The following is an 18,195-nucleotide window of genomic DNA, read 5'->3' on the forward strand; positions in this document are numbered from 1 at the left end:
GCAATATCAAAACGACGGACTTTTTTTTTCTCTCGTGCTCCGCAATACGTCATCTCCGGTTATCGGGCGGGCTCCATGTTTGGGGGGCATGCGACAGCTGCGTCCGCACGAGTCTCAATTCGAAGCTTTCTGGTGTTATATAGCCCTGAGAATACATGATAAACTGTATGTGAGTACTTTAGGTAGTTCGACTTTCTTACTAGGATAAGAGCCAACCCTGGACGAGTTGAGGCTGCGTCTAAAGTTAGACTTTGCCCTGGCAGGCAGGGCAGGGCAGCGCTGATGTACGGGTTGCATGGCAGCGACCAATTCCAGAGCTTGGGTTACATCCTGGCTCCCGCCAAACCAACCACAATTGTGCGTCGCCCACCGCCTGCTCGTTCTACCAACTCGTTCGCACCTAGAGATGCACCCAGCACCTGCAGAAAATAAAAAAGTACTTGGTGGGAGTTGGAAGAAACTGGGCGCTGCCAGTCCCGAACCGGCTACAGAAGGGTTTAGTCCTCGACGTCTGATAGGACAATCCCCTCCATCCCACCTGCAAGACCCTGGCTGGCTGTCGTCTAGCTTCTGCCTCATGAATCGCCGGTCGTCGTCGTACAGAGTCTCATTGGTTCCATGCTTGTAGATCGGGGCTATCACCCCACTTCGCTGCCGTTGCGGGGAGGTGCGAAAAAAAAAAAAGTTCTGGAGGTCGTTCACAAGCAAGCTACTGTCGTAGGTAGATATACCACGCCCTGACCAGTCAATTTTTCCCTCCTCCTTTTTTTCTTGTTGTTTTATTCTCCCCAGAAAGCCCCTGTGCCCTGGAGATAGCAAACCCCAACACGGCGGCGTTATGACCATCTGATATTTCGGGTTCTACAAGCGCACATACGGCCCCCAGGAAGCTCACCCTCCTCGAGCGCTGCTGAGGTACATCGGCGTCAGTGATTTTCACTATCACGCCCTGTCTCACCCGGGCCGTTCCCTCTCCCCTGTTTGCGTCTTGTCTTTTCTTGTCCACCAATCGAATCCCACCGCCGGGTTCAAACGGCAGACACAATGGCTGCAGTATACCACCAACCCGCCACTGCGCGGGTCGTCGGTGACAACGATGAGGGTCTCATGTGCCTCGAGCTCAAAGACGGCTCCGTTTACCAGGGTTACAGCTTCGGCGCCAAGAAGAGCATCGCTGGAGAGCTGGTCTTCCAGACCGGCATGGTGGGCTACCCCGAGTCCATCACCGACCCCTCCTACCGTGGCCAGATCCTTGTCATCACCTTTCCCGAAGTCGGCAACTACGGTGTTCCCTCCCGAGAGCAGATCGACGAGCTCCTCGGTGACCTCCCCGAATACTTCGAATCCAGCCAGATCCACGTCGCTGGTATGGTCGTAGCCTCCTACTCCGGCGAACAGTACTCCCACTATCTCGCCACCTCCTCCCTCGGCACGTGGCTCAAGGAGCAGGGTGTCCCCGCCGTTTACGGTGTCGACACCCGAGCTCTGACCAAGAAGCTCAGAGAGAATGGAAGCACACTCGGTCGCTTGCTGCTGGAGAAGCCAGGCATGACCAAGAGCCCCGAGGGCATCAGCCAAGACAGCTGGGAGTCACACTTCGAGAAGGTAGAGTGGGTGAATCCCAACGAGAAAAACCTTGTCGCCGAGGGTAAGTTTGCCCCCCCCCGAAGATATCCACGGATCTTGACTCACCCTTGCCTAGTTTCTATCAAAACCGCGAAGCTGTACTCGCCCAAGCCCGAGAAAGCCCTGAAACACCCTTCAGGCCGGAATCTGAGGGTGCTATGCCTCGACGTGGGAATGAAGTTCAACCAGCTCAGGTGTTTCCTGAAGCGCGGTGTCGAGGTTATGGTGTGTCCCTGGGACTACGACTTCTCCACCGAAGCTGGAAAGCAATATGACGGTCTCTTCATCTCCAACGGTCCGGGTGACCCTGCGGTCTTGGAGCAGACAATCAAGAACATCTCCGCGACCATGGAGATAAACCGAACGCCCGTCTTCGGTATCTGCCTCGGACACCAGCTGCTCGCACGCGCAACTGGAGCCACGACTAAGAAGATGAAGTTCGGTAACCGTGGACACAACATCCCCTGCACTAGTATGGTGACTGGAAAATGTCACATCACTTCTCAGAACCACGGTTATGAAGTCGATGCCAAGTCGTTGTCCGCCGACTGGCAGGAGCTTTTTGTCAACGCCAACGATGGTACCAACGAAGGTATCATGCACGTCAGCAAGCCTTACTTCAGTGTCCAATTCCACCCCGAGAGCACTCCCGGTCCCCGGGATACCGAGTTCCTCTTTGACGTGTTCATCAACACCATCCTCGACTGCGCCAAGGACCAGAGCCTCCTCAGTGCTCCGGTCAAGTTCCCTGGGGGCACTATTTTGGAGAACGAGGCGCTTCATCCCAAGGTCAGCGCCAAGAAGATTCTGGTTCTTGGAAGTGGAGGCTTGAGCATTGGTCAAGCCGGAGAGTTCGATTACTCCGGCAGTCAGGCTATCAAGGCGCTCAAAGAGGAGAACATCTACACAGTCCTGATCAACCCCAATATTGCGACAATTCAAACGTCGAAGGGCTTGGCCGACAAGGTCTATTTCCTGCCTGTCACACCTGACTTTGTCCGAAAGGTCATTCTCTACGAGCGACCTGACGCAATCTACGTCACCTTCGGTGGTCAGACAGCGTTGCAAGTTGGTATTCAGCTCAAGGACGAGTTCGAGGCGCTGGGCGTCAAGGTTCTCGGAACTCCCATCGATACCATCATCACCACCGAGGACAGAGAGCTCTTTGCCCGCAGCATGGAGTCCATTGGCGAGAAGTGCGCCAAGTCGGCTTCGGCTAGCAGTGTGGACGAAGCCATGCGTGTCGTCAAAGACATCGGCTTCCCGGTCATTGTCCGAGCTGCTTACGCACTCGGTGGTCTGGGAAGTGGTTTCGCTAATAACGAATCCGAGCTCCTTGATCTCTGCAACAAGGCTTTCGCCGCCAGTCCCCAGGTGCTTATCGAGCGAAGCATGAAGGGATGGAAGGAGATCGAGTACGAAGTTGTCCGTGATTGTCAAGACAACTGCATTACTGTCTGTAACATGGAGAACTTTGACCCTCTCGGTATCCACACTGGCGATTCCATTGTTGTCGCTCCCTCGCAGACACTCTCTGACGAAGACTACAACATGCTCCGTACTACCGCCGTCAACGTCATTCGCCACCTTGGTGTTGTCGGAGAATGCAACATCCAGTATGCTCTGAACCCTGACTCCAAGGAATACTGCATCATCGAGGTCAACGCCAGACTGTCTCGATCTTCTGCTCTCGCTTCCAAGGCTACCGGATATCCTTTGGCGTTCATCGCGGCCAAGCTCGGTCTTGGTATCCCCCTGAAGGAAATTAAGAACAGTGTCACTAAGGTTACGTGCGCTTGCTTCGAGCCTTCCCTCGATTATGTTGTGGTGAAGATGCCCCGATGGGATCTCAAGAAATTCACCAGGGTATCCACCCAGCTTGGTTCGTCCATGAAGAGTGTCGGTGAAGTCATGAGCATTGGTAGGAGCTTCGAAGAAGCCATTCAGAAGGCCATCAGGGCCATCGACTTTCACAACTTGGGCTTCGGAGAGACCAAGGCTCTTATGTCTATTGATGACGAGCTTCAGACCCCCTCTGACCAACGTCTCTTTGCCATCGCCAACGCTATGCACACTGGCTACACGGTCGACAGAATCTGGGAGCTTACCAAGATTGACAAGTGGTTCCTGAACAAGCTCATGGGTCTCACCGACTTCGCTAAGGAGATGTCCAGCTTTGGTACGGCGGACGTCAGCGGTCGACCGGATCTCCTGCTCCAGGCCAAGCGACTCGGATTCAGCGATCGCCAGCTTGCCAAGTTCTGGGATTCCAACGAGCTCGCCGTCCGCCGCATGCGTCTCGAGGCCGGCATCACGCCATTCGTCAAGCAGATCGATACCGTCGCGGCGGAGTTCCCAGCCTTCACCAACTACCTGTACTTGACCTACAACGCCTCCGAGCACGATATTCACTTTGAAGACCACGGTGTCATGGTGCTCGGTTCCGGTGTTTACCGCATTGGTTCGTCGGTTGAGTTTGATTGGTGCTCCGTGCGTGCCATCCGCACCCTCCGTGAATCGGGCTTGAAGACCATCATGGTCAACTACAACCCAGAAACGGTAAGTGACTTAGTCCCTCCTATTTGATCATATCTTGGAAATGATGGAGGCGCGGCAACTTGCAGCTTTGTCTACATTTCTTCCCTGAGAGATGTACTTCATTGAGGAGAAGAAGAATACTGACGCCGAGAATAGGTCTCCACAGATTACGATGAGGCCGACAGGCTGTACTTCGAGAACATCAACGTCGAAACTGTACTCGATATTTACCAGATGGAGTCCGCTTCCGGGGTTCTGGGAGCAATGGGTGGCCAAACACCCAACAACATTGCGCTCCCACTGCTCCGATCAGGCGTTAAAGTACTTGGAACATCCCCGGAAATGATCGACACAGCCGAGAACCGTTACAAGTTCTCCCGTATGCTGGATCGTATAGGAGTCGATCAGCCTACCTGGAAGGAGCTGACCAGCTTTGAAGAAGCCAAGGCTTTCTGCACAAAGGTTACTTATCCTGTGCTGGTTCGTCCGTCTTACGTCTTGTCTGGCGCGGCAATGAACACTGTCTACTCTGAGGCCGACTTGGAGTCTTACCTGCAACAAGCCGCTGATGTATCCCGAGAACACCCGGTCGTGATCACCAAGTACATCGAGAATGCCAAGGAGATTGAGATGGACGCTGTTGCCAGAGATGGAAAGGTGACCGGTCACTTCATCTCGGAACACGTTGAGAATGCAGGTGTTCACTCGGGTGATGCCACACTGATTCTGCCGCCTCAGGATCTTGAACGAACCACGATTGAGCGTATCGAGGAAGCTACACGTAAGATCGGTGCGGCCCTCAACGTTACCGGTCCGTTCAACATTCAGTTCATCGCGAAGGATAACGATATCAAGGTTATTGAATGCAACGTTCGTGCTTCTCGTTCGTTCCCCTTCGTATCCAAGGTCATGGGTGTCGACCTTATTGAGATGGCTACCAAAGCTATCATGGGCTTGCCTTACGTCGAGTACCCGCCTACCACCATAGCCCCCGACTGTGTCGGAGTCAAGGTGCCGCAGTTCAGTTTCTCTCGTCTTTCGGGTGCTGATCCCGTGCTGGGTGTTGAGATGGCATCTACCGGAGAGGTTGCCTCTTTCGGTATGGACAAGTACGAGGCTTACTTGAAGGCACTGATGTCTACTGGCTTCAAAATCCCCAAGAAGAACATCCTTCTCTCTATCGGTTCTTACAAGGATAAGAAGGAAATGCTTCCTGCCATTGCCAAACTGCAGCGCCTTGGCTACAAGCTGTATGCCACCGCCGGTACTGCCGATTTCCTTCAGGAGCATGACATCCCGGTCCAGTACCTCGAAGTACTTGGCAACGAGGAAGATGACCAGAGACACGAGTTCTCCTTGACTCAGCATCTGGCCAAGAACATGATTGATCTCTACATCAACCTTCCATCGAACAACAAGTACCGCCGACCGGCCAACTACATGAGTAAGGGTTACCAAACCCGACGTATGGCGGTTGATTACCAGGTTCCCCTTGTCACCAACGTCAAGAATGCCAAGATTCTCGTTGAGGCTCTTGCTCGTCACTTTGACCTCGATGTTGGAACCCGTGACTACCAAACTAGCCATCGAACGATCGTCCTGCCTGGTCTCATCAACATTGCCGCCTTTGTCCCTGGTATCGTTTCTCAGGGCCAGCATGATCTTCAGGCTGTGACTAAGGCTTCCATTGCCTCGGGCTTCACTATGATTCGTGTGATGCCCATGGGCGTCGAAGGCTCTATCACCGATGCTAAGACATTGAAGCTTGCCCAGCACAACAGCAAGGGCGGTGCCTACTGCGACTTCAACTACTCTGTGAGCGCAACTTCCGAGAATGCTGATCAGATCAGCCACGTCGCAGCCGAGGTTGGATCGCTTTTCATCCCCTTCAACCACCTGTCGGACAACATTAGCAAGGTTGCTGCAGTCACTGCGCACTTTGACTCTTGGCCTACCCACAAGCCTATCCTGACAGATGCCAAGACTACGGACCTTGCCTCAATCTTGCTACTTGCCAGCCTGCATAGCAGACGTATCCATGTCACCAGTGTGACGACCAAGGAGGACATCCGGATCATCGCTCTGAGCAAGGCAAAGGGCCTGAACGTCACTTGTGACGTTTCAATCTTCTCACTCTACCTGTCCCAAAAGGACTGCCCCGATTGCTTGGGTCTCCCGACCCCAGAGGACCAGAAGGCTCTGTGGAACCACTTGAGTACTATTGACGTTTTCTCCGTTGGCAGCCTTCCGTATCAGTTGGCTCGAGGCAAGGATGCGTCTGTCGATCCTTCATTTGGAATCGCCGATGCTCTTCCGCTGCTCCTGACCTCGGTGACTGAGGGTAGGCTTACGGTTGATGATATCAAGACTCGCTTGTATGACAACCCCAAGCAGATCTTCGAGCTCCATGAGCAAGTAGGCACCGTGGTTGAAGTGGAGATTGACCGTCCCTACACTGTGCCGACATCGTCCACGTCTTGGTCACCATTCGCTGGTCGCACCATGCGTGGCGCTGTTCAGCGCGTCACATTCAACGACGAGACGGTCTGCCTTGATGGTGATATGCTGCCAATCTCGCCACTTGGTAAGGATATGTCGACGCATGGTAGCATGCCGCCGCCACCCATGTCTCCTGCAGTTAAGCCTGCATCGCACCCCTTAGCTTTGACCGGTGAAAGCCAGCGTCTGAGAGGTGACTCTCTCCTCAACTCCCCGAGACCATTCTCGAGGCAGCAGCCACTCGAGTCGTTGTCGGATGGTGCTCGCAAGGGCACTGGTCTAGGCGATGACTTTGGTCTGCCCCTTTCGATGCAACAGCCTTCGTTCAACCCCCTGAAGTCGCTACTGAGACAGCCATCGTCCTTCAAGAACGGCCATGTTCTCTCTGTTACTCAGTACTCGCGCTCCGATCTGCATCTGCTCTTCACTGTGGCCCAAGAGATGCGCCTGGGTGTTCAACGTGAGGGCGTGTTGGATGTGCTTCGAGGCCGGGTTCTTACGACCCTGTTCTACGAGCCCTCGACGCGTACTTCGGCTTCTTTTGACGCTGCTATGCAGCGTCTTGGTGGACGAGTCATCCCTATTGCCACCGGGCAGTCATCGGTGAAGAAGGGCGAGACGCTCCAGGACACTATCCGAACCATGGCCTGCTACACGGATGCCATTGTTCTGCGTCACCCTGAAGAGAGCTGTGTGGACGTGGCTAGGAAGTTCAGCCCTGTCCCTGTGATCAACGGCGGAAACGGTAGCAAGGAGCACCCCACTCAGGCCTTCCTGGATCTCTTCACCATCCGTGAAGAGCTCGGAACTGTGCAAGGTCTGACGATTACATTCGTCGGTGACCTGCTATACGGACGCCCCGTCCACTCCCTGGTATACCTTCTCCAGCACTACCAGGTACAAGTCCAGCTGGTTGCTCCCAAGTCGCTTGCCCTGCCGCCCAAGGTGCGCGAGCAATTGGTCTCCTCGAACCAACTTCTCTGCGAGTCTGAGGACCTGACACCGGAGATCCTGGCACGCAGCGATGTCTTGTATTGCACCCGAGTTCAGAAGGAGAGGTTCCCAAGTGTCGAGGAGTACGAGCGCGTCAAGAACTCGTACCGCATTGACAACGGAACCCTGAAGCATGCCAAGAGCAGCATGGTGGTTCTACACCCGCTGCCCAGAAACGAGGAAGTGGCGGAGGAGGTCGACTTTGACCAGAGAGCCGCTTATTTCCGACAGGTGAGTCTGCCCCCCAATATTACCCCCCCCCACGTATCAAAACATGCTGACTTAATGTTTACAGATGAGATACGGTCTGTACTGTCGCATGGCTCTGCTGGCTCTGGTCATGTCCTCATAAGATCGTATGTCTTTTTGTTTGGCGCAAAGCCATACTTCGAAACCTATATCTTTTGTATTATCTGTTGTTATGGTGTAGAAAAAAAGGAGATGGATGAAATGGTAGATAGTCACGTAAAACCGGTGTAAAGTTGGGTTCGTTTTCAAAGACCCAAGGTAGAATAGGCAAATCGGCATTAGACGCTATATGGCTCAAGCCACCCATGAGTGATGATTTACACGTATATGTATATTGCATGGGTCATTCGGCGTTGTGTGCGTGGGTGTGTTGCGTTGGGTTAGGGGTTATGCGTTACGTTTATTGTATATTAGGTATATATGTATATATACGTACGTTGTATATAGTTAATAAATTGATTTTCTGTGTATTACTGTTTGACGCGATATAGAGTCTCAAGTCGCACTCCAGTAACTTCAAATACAGTCAGAATTGTCCGATTTCAAGGTACCAGCCAACTATTGCTATGTTAGTACACAGGGGAAAAGGAATCACGCCTCTTACAATCGGGCATCAATATATCGTCGCCGAGAAAATCCATGTACTGCGTTTGGACGCTCGGCTGCATATTTATTACTGTAAACATTGCCTTCACCTTTTTAGTGGTCACCTTGAGCCGAAGTTCTTATACTATGGGTACAGCGAAATGTGACTATAGCGATAAGTCCTTGAATGTGTACTGTAAGTCGTAGGCAAATACCAGCCTATACACGGTGGAACCGGCACTTCAACAATACATTGTGGCCGAACGGAAAAGCGCCGTCCATCTATCAGCAGGCACCCAATCTCGAAGTCGATGGGGCATGAGCTCGGATCTCGGACACGCACGCCTTCTGACCGACGCACGAGGAAGCCGTGGCGATGGGGAATGAGCCCGCGACGCTGTGGCCATGGTCTCGGGCTCTTACGAACGGCAGCAGTTCCGCTAGTCAACGCCCTCAATGCACCTTCGTACCAGATGATGAACATTTTGCTTTTCTCTCATTACGATATAACTCTCGTCACAGCCAGTCAAAGCAGGGTCTTCGTCATCAGGAGAGGGGGTATGTAGGGCTGCCCTGAATCGGAGCCCATGAAGAGGGTGCTACTGAACCACAGCGGTATTCTGCACAGGCGCATGGGCCTAGTGTCGCTATGTCCCACAACAGGAGTATTGCAAACGCGAATAGCAAAACTTCAGAAGCAATCCTCGACAAGGGGTAGCAACATAGTCTGCTGTGGGTGCTTTGTATTGCATGTTGCGACCCCTGAGGTGCCCAATAAGCTCGCTCGAGAGCTTCGTAACCTCTTCTTGGGTTCAACTGCGGTTTCATCTCGAGCCTGTGGTGTAGCCACGGCATAGCACGCTACCTAAGGTAGATTCAGCGACCAAGACGTACATAGAAGCGTCCCTACTAACAACAAGTCATGTCGATGTGTTGCGCCGCAGTCGAAATACCGGGCGTCATCCACTCAAGTGGGTGGGTAAGTATAGCATCCCATGATATGGGGTCCAACAAAAGATGGTTCGGCCGCCGTGGTGGGAACATTGGCAGATTGGTGCATTCATTGATGGAATCGAGATCGGCGCTTGCGTGTTGGTCGTTCCACAGTCCATCGTCGAAAGCCGGATAAGGTGCATTTATTTATGGAGCCGACGTGGGAGAGAATCCATTCTACCTTGACGTGTTTAAAACAATGTTTCGAATGTTTGCTCGACGTTGTTCAGATTTGATACTGGCAGACTGGATCGGGGCTGTCTGTTGTAGATTGGATCACTCGATGTGAGCTGCTCGAAGACCACCCCCACCGACCTAGACCGGTGACTTGCTAGGCTAGGACAGGGGCCGCCGACATCGCAAATCTCGGGTTTCTTCCTTGGGAACGAGGTAAGGGCTCCAAAACGCTTTGTCTCGCCGACCCCATCGGGCAGTTTAGGGGTTCGTTCGTTCGTTCGTGATAGTGTCCAAAAGCCGTTTGAGGCTACAGTACTACGACAGCAAGTAGGTCCTACCGACCAAAGTACAGGGGTGTCTCAGACAAAAGCACGCAACGACGCGGGGTAACCCGGGACTGGACGGGAGGAAGACGCTCGGATCTCGTTCATGTCAACCCATTCATGACCATGTTAATTAACATTCGACATTTTCGAGAGCCAGCCAGTCGTTGCGACATACCCGGATCTGCGTGGAGGAAAGCTGAGGAGGGACCAATTACTCCGCCCGTCTGCACACGGGGTGAGCGATGAACAGGTGATCCATTTCCTCCCTATCTATTGGACTTTCGTCACCGGGGTTTTGATAAGGAACCGACTTGGGAAGGGCGAGAGGAGAGAGAGAGAGAGAGAGAGAGAGAGAGAGAGCTGATATGCCCTTGGCCAAGATGATTGGACCGCGGCCGACCGTCTCCTTTCAGGCCTAGCGACAAACAGTGCAAGAGTGCAGACAGGCGTCTTACTGCAGCTGCGGGTTGCCCCAATCGGAAATGGTGGTTCTTGCATTGGAACTCGACGGTGCATCGCGCCCGTACAGGCGTAGGCCGATGGTGGTTCGATGTCGGTGCAGAAATCAGTACACAGGCTGACGATGATTTCATGGGGGTGTCATGCGCAGGATGCACGTTACACGGGCGCTGGTGTACATATATGTAATGCAGATGTAAGTCGAAGTAAAATTGCGAGCGGTGTGGCTTTTTGGGGTGTTCACTCCTCCCATCAGCGAATTACTTAAGCCTGCCTGGTGATATAAGCACACGCACATGTAAGTCCCGCGCCACCTCTTCGAAATGTTGTTTTGTTTTTATCTCGTCGTCAACTAATTGATACAAGTACTTGCATAATCTACCTTACCTACTGACTGAGTTGCAATTCTACTCGGTTCAAGCAGCCGGGACACAAGTATGCCCGAGAAGCACGACGCACGTTTCGCGGTCAGAGATCTGGAGCGGCGAGTGACGGCACGGTACGCAACCTAAATGCCCTCTCCCTGACTTACTCGTATCTGGGGTAGGATCTGAATGTGACAGAATTCTATATGCATGGGCTGCCCGGGATTGGTCAGATGCGATGTCACCCCACCACATACACACACTCGATCGAGGTGCTGGGAGTGGTGGTGGTGGTGGTGGTGGTGTTGAGCTTGACTTGCATCCCTCTCACACCAATCAGTCACATGGGAAAGGAGGGAGCTGAACTGGACGGTCTGGCACAGACAGTGATGATGATGACATACATGTCTTGACCGACTTTTTTTTTGTCTTTTTTTTGTCTTCTTCTGCTGCTGCAGCAAGTTTCACCGCGACTTGAGGTTGCTGTGATGGCAATTGACTGTGAATTGATTTAATATAAATTGAATACATATTGAAGGAGGATGACAGTGCTCCGTACAGACTGGAAGATCTTCCAAGACCCAGGGCCCCACCGCTGTTGTTATCTCTGTCTACAGGCATCTGCTGCTGCTGGGCTACACTAAAAGCACGCTGCTGTGCTGAAGCTACAGTGGACTCACAGTGGTGGATGGCTGCATGTGGTCGCCCATCTCCCACCGGGCCACTCTTTGTAGATGACACACTAATGTACGTGCAGATCCCTGTTTTCCATGGTTTTGGTTACTCTAGTGGTACTAGCACTCGCCTAATCGAGCTCCACACCCACTTAACGTAATTGCTTCAAGGGTTGATGCTGGTCTTGGCTGCGCGACGCTCGACAAAGTCTGGGAAAGAAGTAACCTAAGTAGGTAGAAAACACCACGGGAAACAGATTCCCTAGGTCGCCGTGCTATTAGTCTATCTACTGCTCTCCTTCCCATTCCGACTTTTTTCGTGCACTCCCGCACTGGGCGGCACTCTCTCGACACATGAAGGCCGTGTCTGTCGCAAGTCGATAGCAAAAGACGGGTTGAAAGGGTCTTCTTGTTTTCTTTCTGGTCGCTGTCACCAATGTCGTTGTCCTAAGTTCGACCTTCGTTTTTTTCTCTTGCTCTTTTTTTCTTCTTTCTCTTCTTTCCTTTCAGCCTCTTCCCCGAGTTGGACTCAGCGGGGGGCCATTGAGTAGGCAGATTCGGCCATGGTTACTTCAGCCTCTGCGAGGGATATGCTATCGTCCCTGATGCGACCCAGGCAGGAAACGCGCCAGCGTCACGACTCGTCCATGTTCGACTCGTATCCAAATACGCCCTCGCCCGGGCCAGACCGGAATCCAATCACCCGCCGCGCTTCTCTGGGCCCTGAACCCCGCCATGCCACCGCAGACTTCACCGAAGCCGACGATGACGACGAGGAATCCGACGAGGCAGCTGACGAAGTAGAAGATGGCGAACACGAGGAGGGAGTCGGGGAGCTTCCCCGATTCACGCGCTATCGCCTTGGGGATATGGGCATGCACGATTCGCATGGACGCCGGAGCTCTAACACGGTGATACCCTTGTTCTCTGCAGGCTATCTTGGTATGTCGACATCGCATGCGCTTCGCTCCGGCTTCCGATCAAGGCTGACTTTTGCTAGACTCGTTGCCTATATACAGTATCGTGCACTCGATTCGCATAATCGTCCAGACGCGGACCGAAACTAGTTTAACATGGGACCAGCTCCGATCACCTCAGGTCTCGCAGTTCCTCATCAAGCCCATGCAGCAGCAGATCAGGACGCAGCATTTTACCCGTGCGACACTCTACGCGCTGATGGCCAATTGCTTTCAATTCGCCAAGGAGGGCCAGCTATACCCCGGCAATGCAGGCACAAGTAGCACGCGCGCAAAAGTCTGCGAGCTCCTAGCACTGAAGTTGTTGAAAGAATATGGCACCAGAGAGCTCATCGATGCACTGTCATATGACTTCTACCCATTACAAGGGTTACCCGATGCTGCTGGCGCACCCAACAGAGGCTACAATAACCGCAGCCAACCAGGTGTGGCGAGGACCTCGACGCTCGAGGTAGCCATTCGAGCCTCGGCCAAGAACTTCCTGGCACACCCCCCTGGTGGTCCAGCAGCTCGAGGCCATATGGAACGGTGCTATCAGTTTCTATTCGTCTGCTGACCATCTACATCGCGTCCCCGAACCCCAGGCGGACGCGAACCCCAAATCCACGAAAAGGGGTCCCGTGGACGTGAGGACACCACTCCTGAGCTTCCAGCCTCCGCAGGAAGAGCTCAACCGCCTGCCTCTGCATGCTGTGCCTATCCGGCGTACCGTGACTCTGTATGATCCCCGAAACGCTTCTCTTTTCAAGCTGTCTCGACTTCGCGTGCCTCGGTATCGCCAGTTCTTGTCAACCTGCTCTTTGTTCATCCTCATTTGCCTCTTCCTTGCCGTTCTGATAGAACGTTCCAATCGCATAACCACACTGGAGCTCGTGTTCTGGTTCTGGAGTGCAGGTTTCATGCTTGACGAGGTTGTGGGCTTCAACGAACAGGGCTTCTCACTGTATATCATGAGTTTCTGGAACGTCTTTGATCTGGGAATCCTGCTCATTTTGGTCGTCTATTACGGCATGCGTATATATGGTGTCTTCCTGGTAGACGCACACCAGTGGAATGACATGGCCTATGATGTGTTAGCATCCAATGCCATCTTGCTTCTGCCCCGCATATTCAGTGTCTTAGACCACTATCAATACTTCTCCCAGCTCCTCATCGCCTTCCGACTCATGGCGGTAGACCTGGTGGCAGTATTCATCCTCATCCTCATCAGTTGTTCCGGCTTCTTCGTCTTTTTCACTTTGTCGAGAAACAACAATGATGCCTCCGAGGTGGCATACGCGATCTTTCAGATCGTCATGGGCTTCACACCAGCTGCGTGGGATGTGTAAGTCAAGTTCACAGTCGTAGCAATACTATCAACAACCCAACTGACATCGTTTATAGCTGGCCCCAGTACAACATATTGGGTAGACTACTGCTGTCGCTCTTCTTGATTATGTGCCATTTCGTCATTGTGTAAGTAATGAATGACGTCGTTACTGCTCGACCGAAGTGTACTGACCGCCACTACAGGACAATTCTCATTACTGTACTTACAAACTCGTTCATTGCCATTGCTTCGAATGCCAACCAGGAGCATCAGTAAGATACTGTTCTTTTTGCGGAATATCAAGACAAATGTACTGACCCAGCTGCAGGTTTCTCTTTGCCATCAACACCATATCTATGGTCAAGAACGATTCGCTATTCTCTTACATAGCACCAGGTAACATTCTTGCCTGGATGCTCATGCCCCTGAGATATGTGATGCCCTTGAGAGAGTTTGTGGGGTTGAACCGCCTGGTCATCAAATTGACTCACTTCCCACTACTTTTCTGTATCTTCGTTTACGAAAAGTACTTTTTGGCGTCAAACCTTTACGAACCCACGGACCTTGTTGAGAACCCTGGACGAACACGCACGCGCGCCATCTCCTTCGCTGACCCTGCTAGTCGGGCTGCCCTATTCAGTCCCAACGTTCGAGCTCGTGAAGAGTCTGGAGTTGGGCTGCAGAAGGACCGCGCACTTGACGAGGTATTCCGACGGGCTCCTGACACCTTACGACATCAGCGCAACAATGAGAGGAGGAAGTCGCAAACTGCAATCCGTAACTGGATGGACCAGAACGATCATGATCACGGTCAAGATCACGATGATGAAGAGGGAGAGCCGCTCGCACATTGGCCGACAGTAGATAGCCGCCTCAGTGCAGGCAGTCGGTTTGGACGCAGGTTCAGACACATTTCCGATGTCCGGTCGGCAGCAAGTGACCCTGCAGAGCTCATGTCGAACAGTGGGTTCCAGCATGGAGGATATGGAAGCATGCGACAGCAACAGGAGTATAAGGACCATACTGATGCTGAAGCTGATGGTGATGATGAGCTGGTCACAAATGACGACGAAGACGACGACAATGCCGAGACACAAGATCAAAGAACCGAGGCAGAGGAGGAAGAAGATTACTTCACGGCACCCGTCGCAGCGCGATTTGGCACTTTGGCACCATCGTCGGTGAGTTCCAGGAACTCGATGGCCTCCGCTCGGCGCCAAGGCCATGGTGCCTTCTCTCCGCGCTCGGCCGCGCCACGCCGACAAGGGATGCACAGTCGCACAATGTCGACGAATACGATACTCTATGCTCCCCAGGAGGTGGCGGCGCGAAAAGTGACAAGCCCGTCTTCGGCCTCGGAACAACCGCTTAGCGCGCAGTCTCGATCTCGACCGAAGAGCAGCCGCTTGAACAAGGTAGAGACGCCCGGCCAACGATCGCCCAAGACAGGTCAGCGGTCGCCGAAGAGACCAATATATAATGCCAACAACAACCACAACAACAATAACAATAACCCAGGCGCTCAGCGACCGCGTCCTATACCCTCGCAGACAGCGCCGAACCGCGCATCGCTGCTGGGGTTATCGGGTCCCCGGCCTCCGCACCGCGGCCTGTCGTCGGTGGACATGGACTTCAACTCGGACATTGGGCTCGACGTGGATGCCGCCAACGTCTTCGGCGCAGTGCCGTCGTCTTTCCAGACGCAGATGGCGCTCGCGACGGGCCAGCTCAAGGGGATCGGCCGCGGGACCCAGGACCGCGAGAGCCAGGACCGCATGACGCGGCTTATGCTGGCGCGCATGAAGACGCTCGAGGAAGGATTCCATGAAGTCGTGAAAGAGATGCGTCAGACGCGTAGCGCGCTGCCCACGGCGCAGAACTCGGGCGAGGAAGGGGGTGGGAGCAGTGGGCGATCGGGCCTTTACCAGGTCACTAGCGGAGAGAATGGTGGCGCGATTGTTACGAGACGTGGCGGCAACAATAACCAGCTGTTGGTGGCGGCTACGGCGGCTAACAACAGGCGACCCAAGACCAGCCGGCCAGCCAGCATTAAGGAGGCGAAGCTGCCGGCAGCTGGGGGGCCGCCTCGGCCCAAGTCGAAGGGGACCAAGGGGAAGGAGGTCGCTCACTCGTCTGAGGATGAGAGCGAGGTACCGCCACGACGGGTCATCAGACGGGACAGCTCGTTTTGATGATATTTGACTTGAGTTGCCGATGGAGTGGTTACTATGAGAGCTACGGAAATAGGGGCTGGGACTTTCGGGGTAAGGGAATTGTCGAAAATACGGGGATGGAGGGATGGTGGGATGGATGGGGATACCTTGCATCTATGCGGTCAACCAAGAAAAATGGGCTTGGATCAGCATGTCGGCGCTATAATTCTGCAACATGGCATTGCGGTTTGTTTGCGTTATATCCGGTTCCCCTCACGTGGACGCCGTCGCCGCGGGACGGGCCGGGAGAGGAGAACCTGCGCTTGTATTTGTATGTATAAGAGTTTGCTTAGCTGTGTATGCGCTTAGGTATTTGAGGCGGCTATTGTGAAGAATGATAGACAACGCCACCGCTTGAAGGCATATCTCGAATGTTTACCCTGTGGGGGATTGTGGGGGTGAGGAGGCTCTGGTGATCTACGCAGCGTGCCCACCGTATCCCGCATGTCGTACCCAGCTGCCGACGTAATAATGCGTTACGTCCTTCCTTAATTCACCGGTTCCCTTGAGGGTTGCTTCGGTAGTCGGAGTTGATCTTTACGTTATATGCCCCATTTCGGAGTACGTGACGAGAACTGATAACTAGGTAGGTGGCGGGTGGTCCCGGCATCAGGCGACAATGGCATGTTTAGTTGGCGGTCCCTTCTTTCTGCGAACTGCTTTTTGTCTTCTGTGTTATCCTATGAGGTCTATGCGTGTGTTGCTGCAAAGCTGCTTCTCGCCTACCTTGCGATCTCTTTGTGTCTTTCCTTCACCCCTCCTCTAGTCCCGGCCAAGGTGATGAATGACTGAATAGATGCTTCTCGTTTTTTTTCTTCCCCGTCCAATTGGCCTTCTAATGTGATACAATGATTCTATACTTCGCAATATACAAAACCGAAAGCCCGTGTATATGGAATTAACCTAGAAAATCCTCGTGTATAATATGCGTCGTGAATGATAAGAGTCGTGAATGATAGAGTCGTGGGGATACTCGTAGCCAGATGAGCTGGGTCGTACACCTGCCCGTCCTCGTGTTTCTCTTCCTTCTCCATTTTTCTTCCTCCTATCGATTGTTTTTTTCCGTGATGAAAACGAGATTATAAGGGGCTGGATCTCGTGGTCTAGATGCCGCCTCCGCTTCGGTCGACGCTGACATAGTAGCTCGAGTCATTTGACGACTTCTGGGCCTGCTCGTTCTTCTGCATGGCGCTGGCCTTGTAGCGAGCGCCGACGGCCAGGCCCGTGATGGTGGCGGCGACGAGGTAGAGACCGCGATGGCGTCTGTGATGGCTTATGCGTCAGTCAATGTTGCTTGGCGAAGACTCGTAACACGGGCAATCGATGAGAGGGTGAAGAGAGAGGTGTTTACATACGGGACGGCTCGCAGGTGCTGGCTTCCCACTGTTCGCAATGGCTCCATGGTGATGGTTGTGTCTGTGATGTCGAGGGGGAAAGGAACAGGATATAGGTTGTGTGGTTCTTGAGAACAACACACTGTCGTGATGACTTATAGTATAAGTAAGTACCTATGGAGTGGTAGTTGAGAAGGGGAATAGCTTCAGCAGTAATAGACGGTGTAGATGCAACCGGTCAAGGAATCAAGTCACTCAAGCAGGGAAAGACGGCCGGCCAGCATTTAAGTATTGGAAGAGGAGGTGCCTTATCTAATTAGTTTAGTTATATAAGTAGGTAGGTTAGCTGAGGTCTGGTCTGGATAGAGGGAATGCGTCAGCTCGTGGAACCCTCCCCGCGCAGCAGCCGTTGTCCCGAAAGGCTTGATTTCGCTTGGGTAATGGTATGTCATGGGCAGCGGTCCGAGGCGGTTAGTGTTGGGCCTCGTACGTGCATCGTAAGGTGAGGCCACACAGCACAGGGCTACAGGCGGCTGGCTCCCTGGCTCCCTGGGTACGGGCGGACGGGGGAGGGGGGAGAAGGAGAAGAAGGAAAAGATGGAGATAGATGGACGAGATGGCTCCCGTTTCCCCACACTTTGGGGGACGCTGGGAACAGCTCTTGGCAGGCGCGGGACGCCAACGCTAGGCCACACGGCGTTAGAGCGACGCTGGAGCAAGCTGCCATTGGCAGTGGATACAATGCGGGGGGGTTCACTGGCATATTGCCGAATTCCCTAGTAGGCGAGGTCTGTTTTGTTGGGGGGAGAGAGAGCTGTAGCCTGTAGGCAGTAGGATTGATAGACCCTGTCTTCAATGGTGTTCACAACAACAAAGGC

General features: G+C 53.3%; 3 protein-coding genes across 3 annotated transcripts; 2 read left to right on the top strand and 1 right to left on the bottom strand.

Annotated features, from left to right (window-relative positions):
• Window positions 1-1,044: 1,044 nt before the first annotated feature.
• Window positions 1,045-8,008, top strand: PG986_005259 (URA2-multifunctional pyrimidine biosynthesis protein; the record flags this gene model as incomplete). The annotated part of the gene is made up of 4 exons (XM_066841481.1): window positions 1,045-1,648; window positions 1,703-4,185; window positions 4,321-7,887; window positions 7,952-8,008. 4 exons carry the CDS (start codon window positions 1,045-1,047, stop codon window positions 8,006-8,008), a joined length of 6,711 nt encoding a protein of 2,236 aa, XP_066701343.1.
• A 4,039-nt stretch (window positions 8,009-12,047) lies between these two features.
• Window positions 12,048-15,962, top strand: PG986_005260 (uncharacterized protein; the record flags this gene model as incomplete). Its single annotated transcript, XM_066841482.1, has 6 exons — window positions 12,048-12,426; window positions 12,485-12,912; window positions 12,971-13,785; window positions 13,845-13,916; window positions 13,974-14,042; window positions 14,099-15,962. The coding sequence occupies 6 exons, from the start codon at window positions 12,048-12,050 to the stop codon at window positions 15,960-15,962; spliced, it is 3,627 nt and encodes a 1,208-aa protein (XP_066701344.1).
• A 1,124-nt stretch (window positions 15,963-17,086) lies between these two features.
• On the bottom strand, window positions 17,087-17,385 carry PG986_005261 (uncharacterized protein; the record flags this gene model as incomplete). The annotated part of the gene is made up of 2 exons (XM_066841483.1): window positions 17,087-17,246; window positions 17,339-17,385. The coding sequence occupies 2 exons, from the start codon at window positions 17,383-17,385 to the stop codon at window positions 17,087-17,089; spliced, it is 207 nt and encodes a 68-aa protein (XP_066701345.1).
• Between the last annotated feature and the right edge of the window lie 810 nt (window positions 17,386-18,195).

The sequence above is a fragment of the Apiospora aurea genome (genome assembly GCF_038362705.1).
Source record: "Apiospora aurea strain CBS 24483 chromosome Unknown utg000004l_segment0_segment0, whole genome shotgun sequence".
In the NCBI taxonomy this organism is placed as follows: Eukaryota; Fungi; Ascomycota; class Sordariomycetes; order Amphisphaeriales; family Apiosporaceae; genus Apiospora; species Apiospora aurea.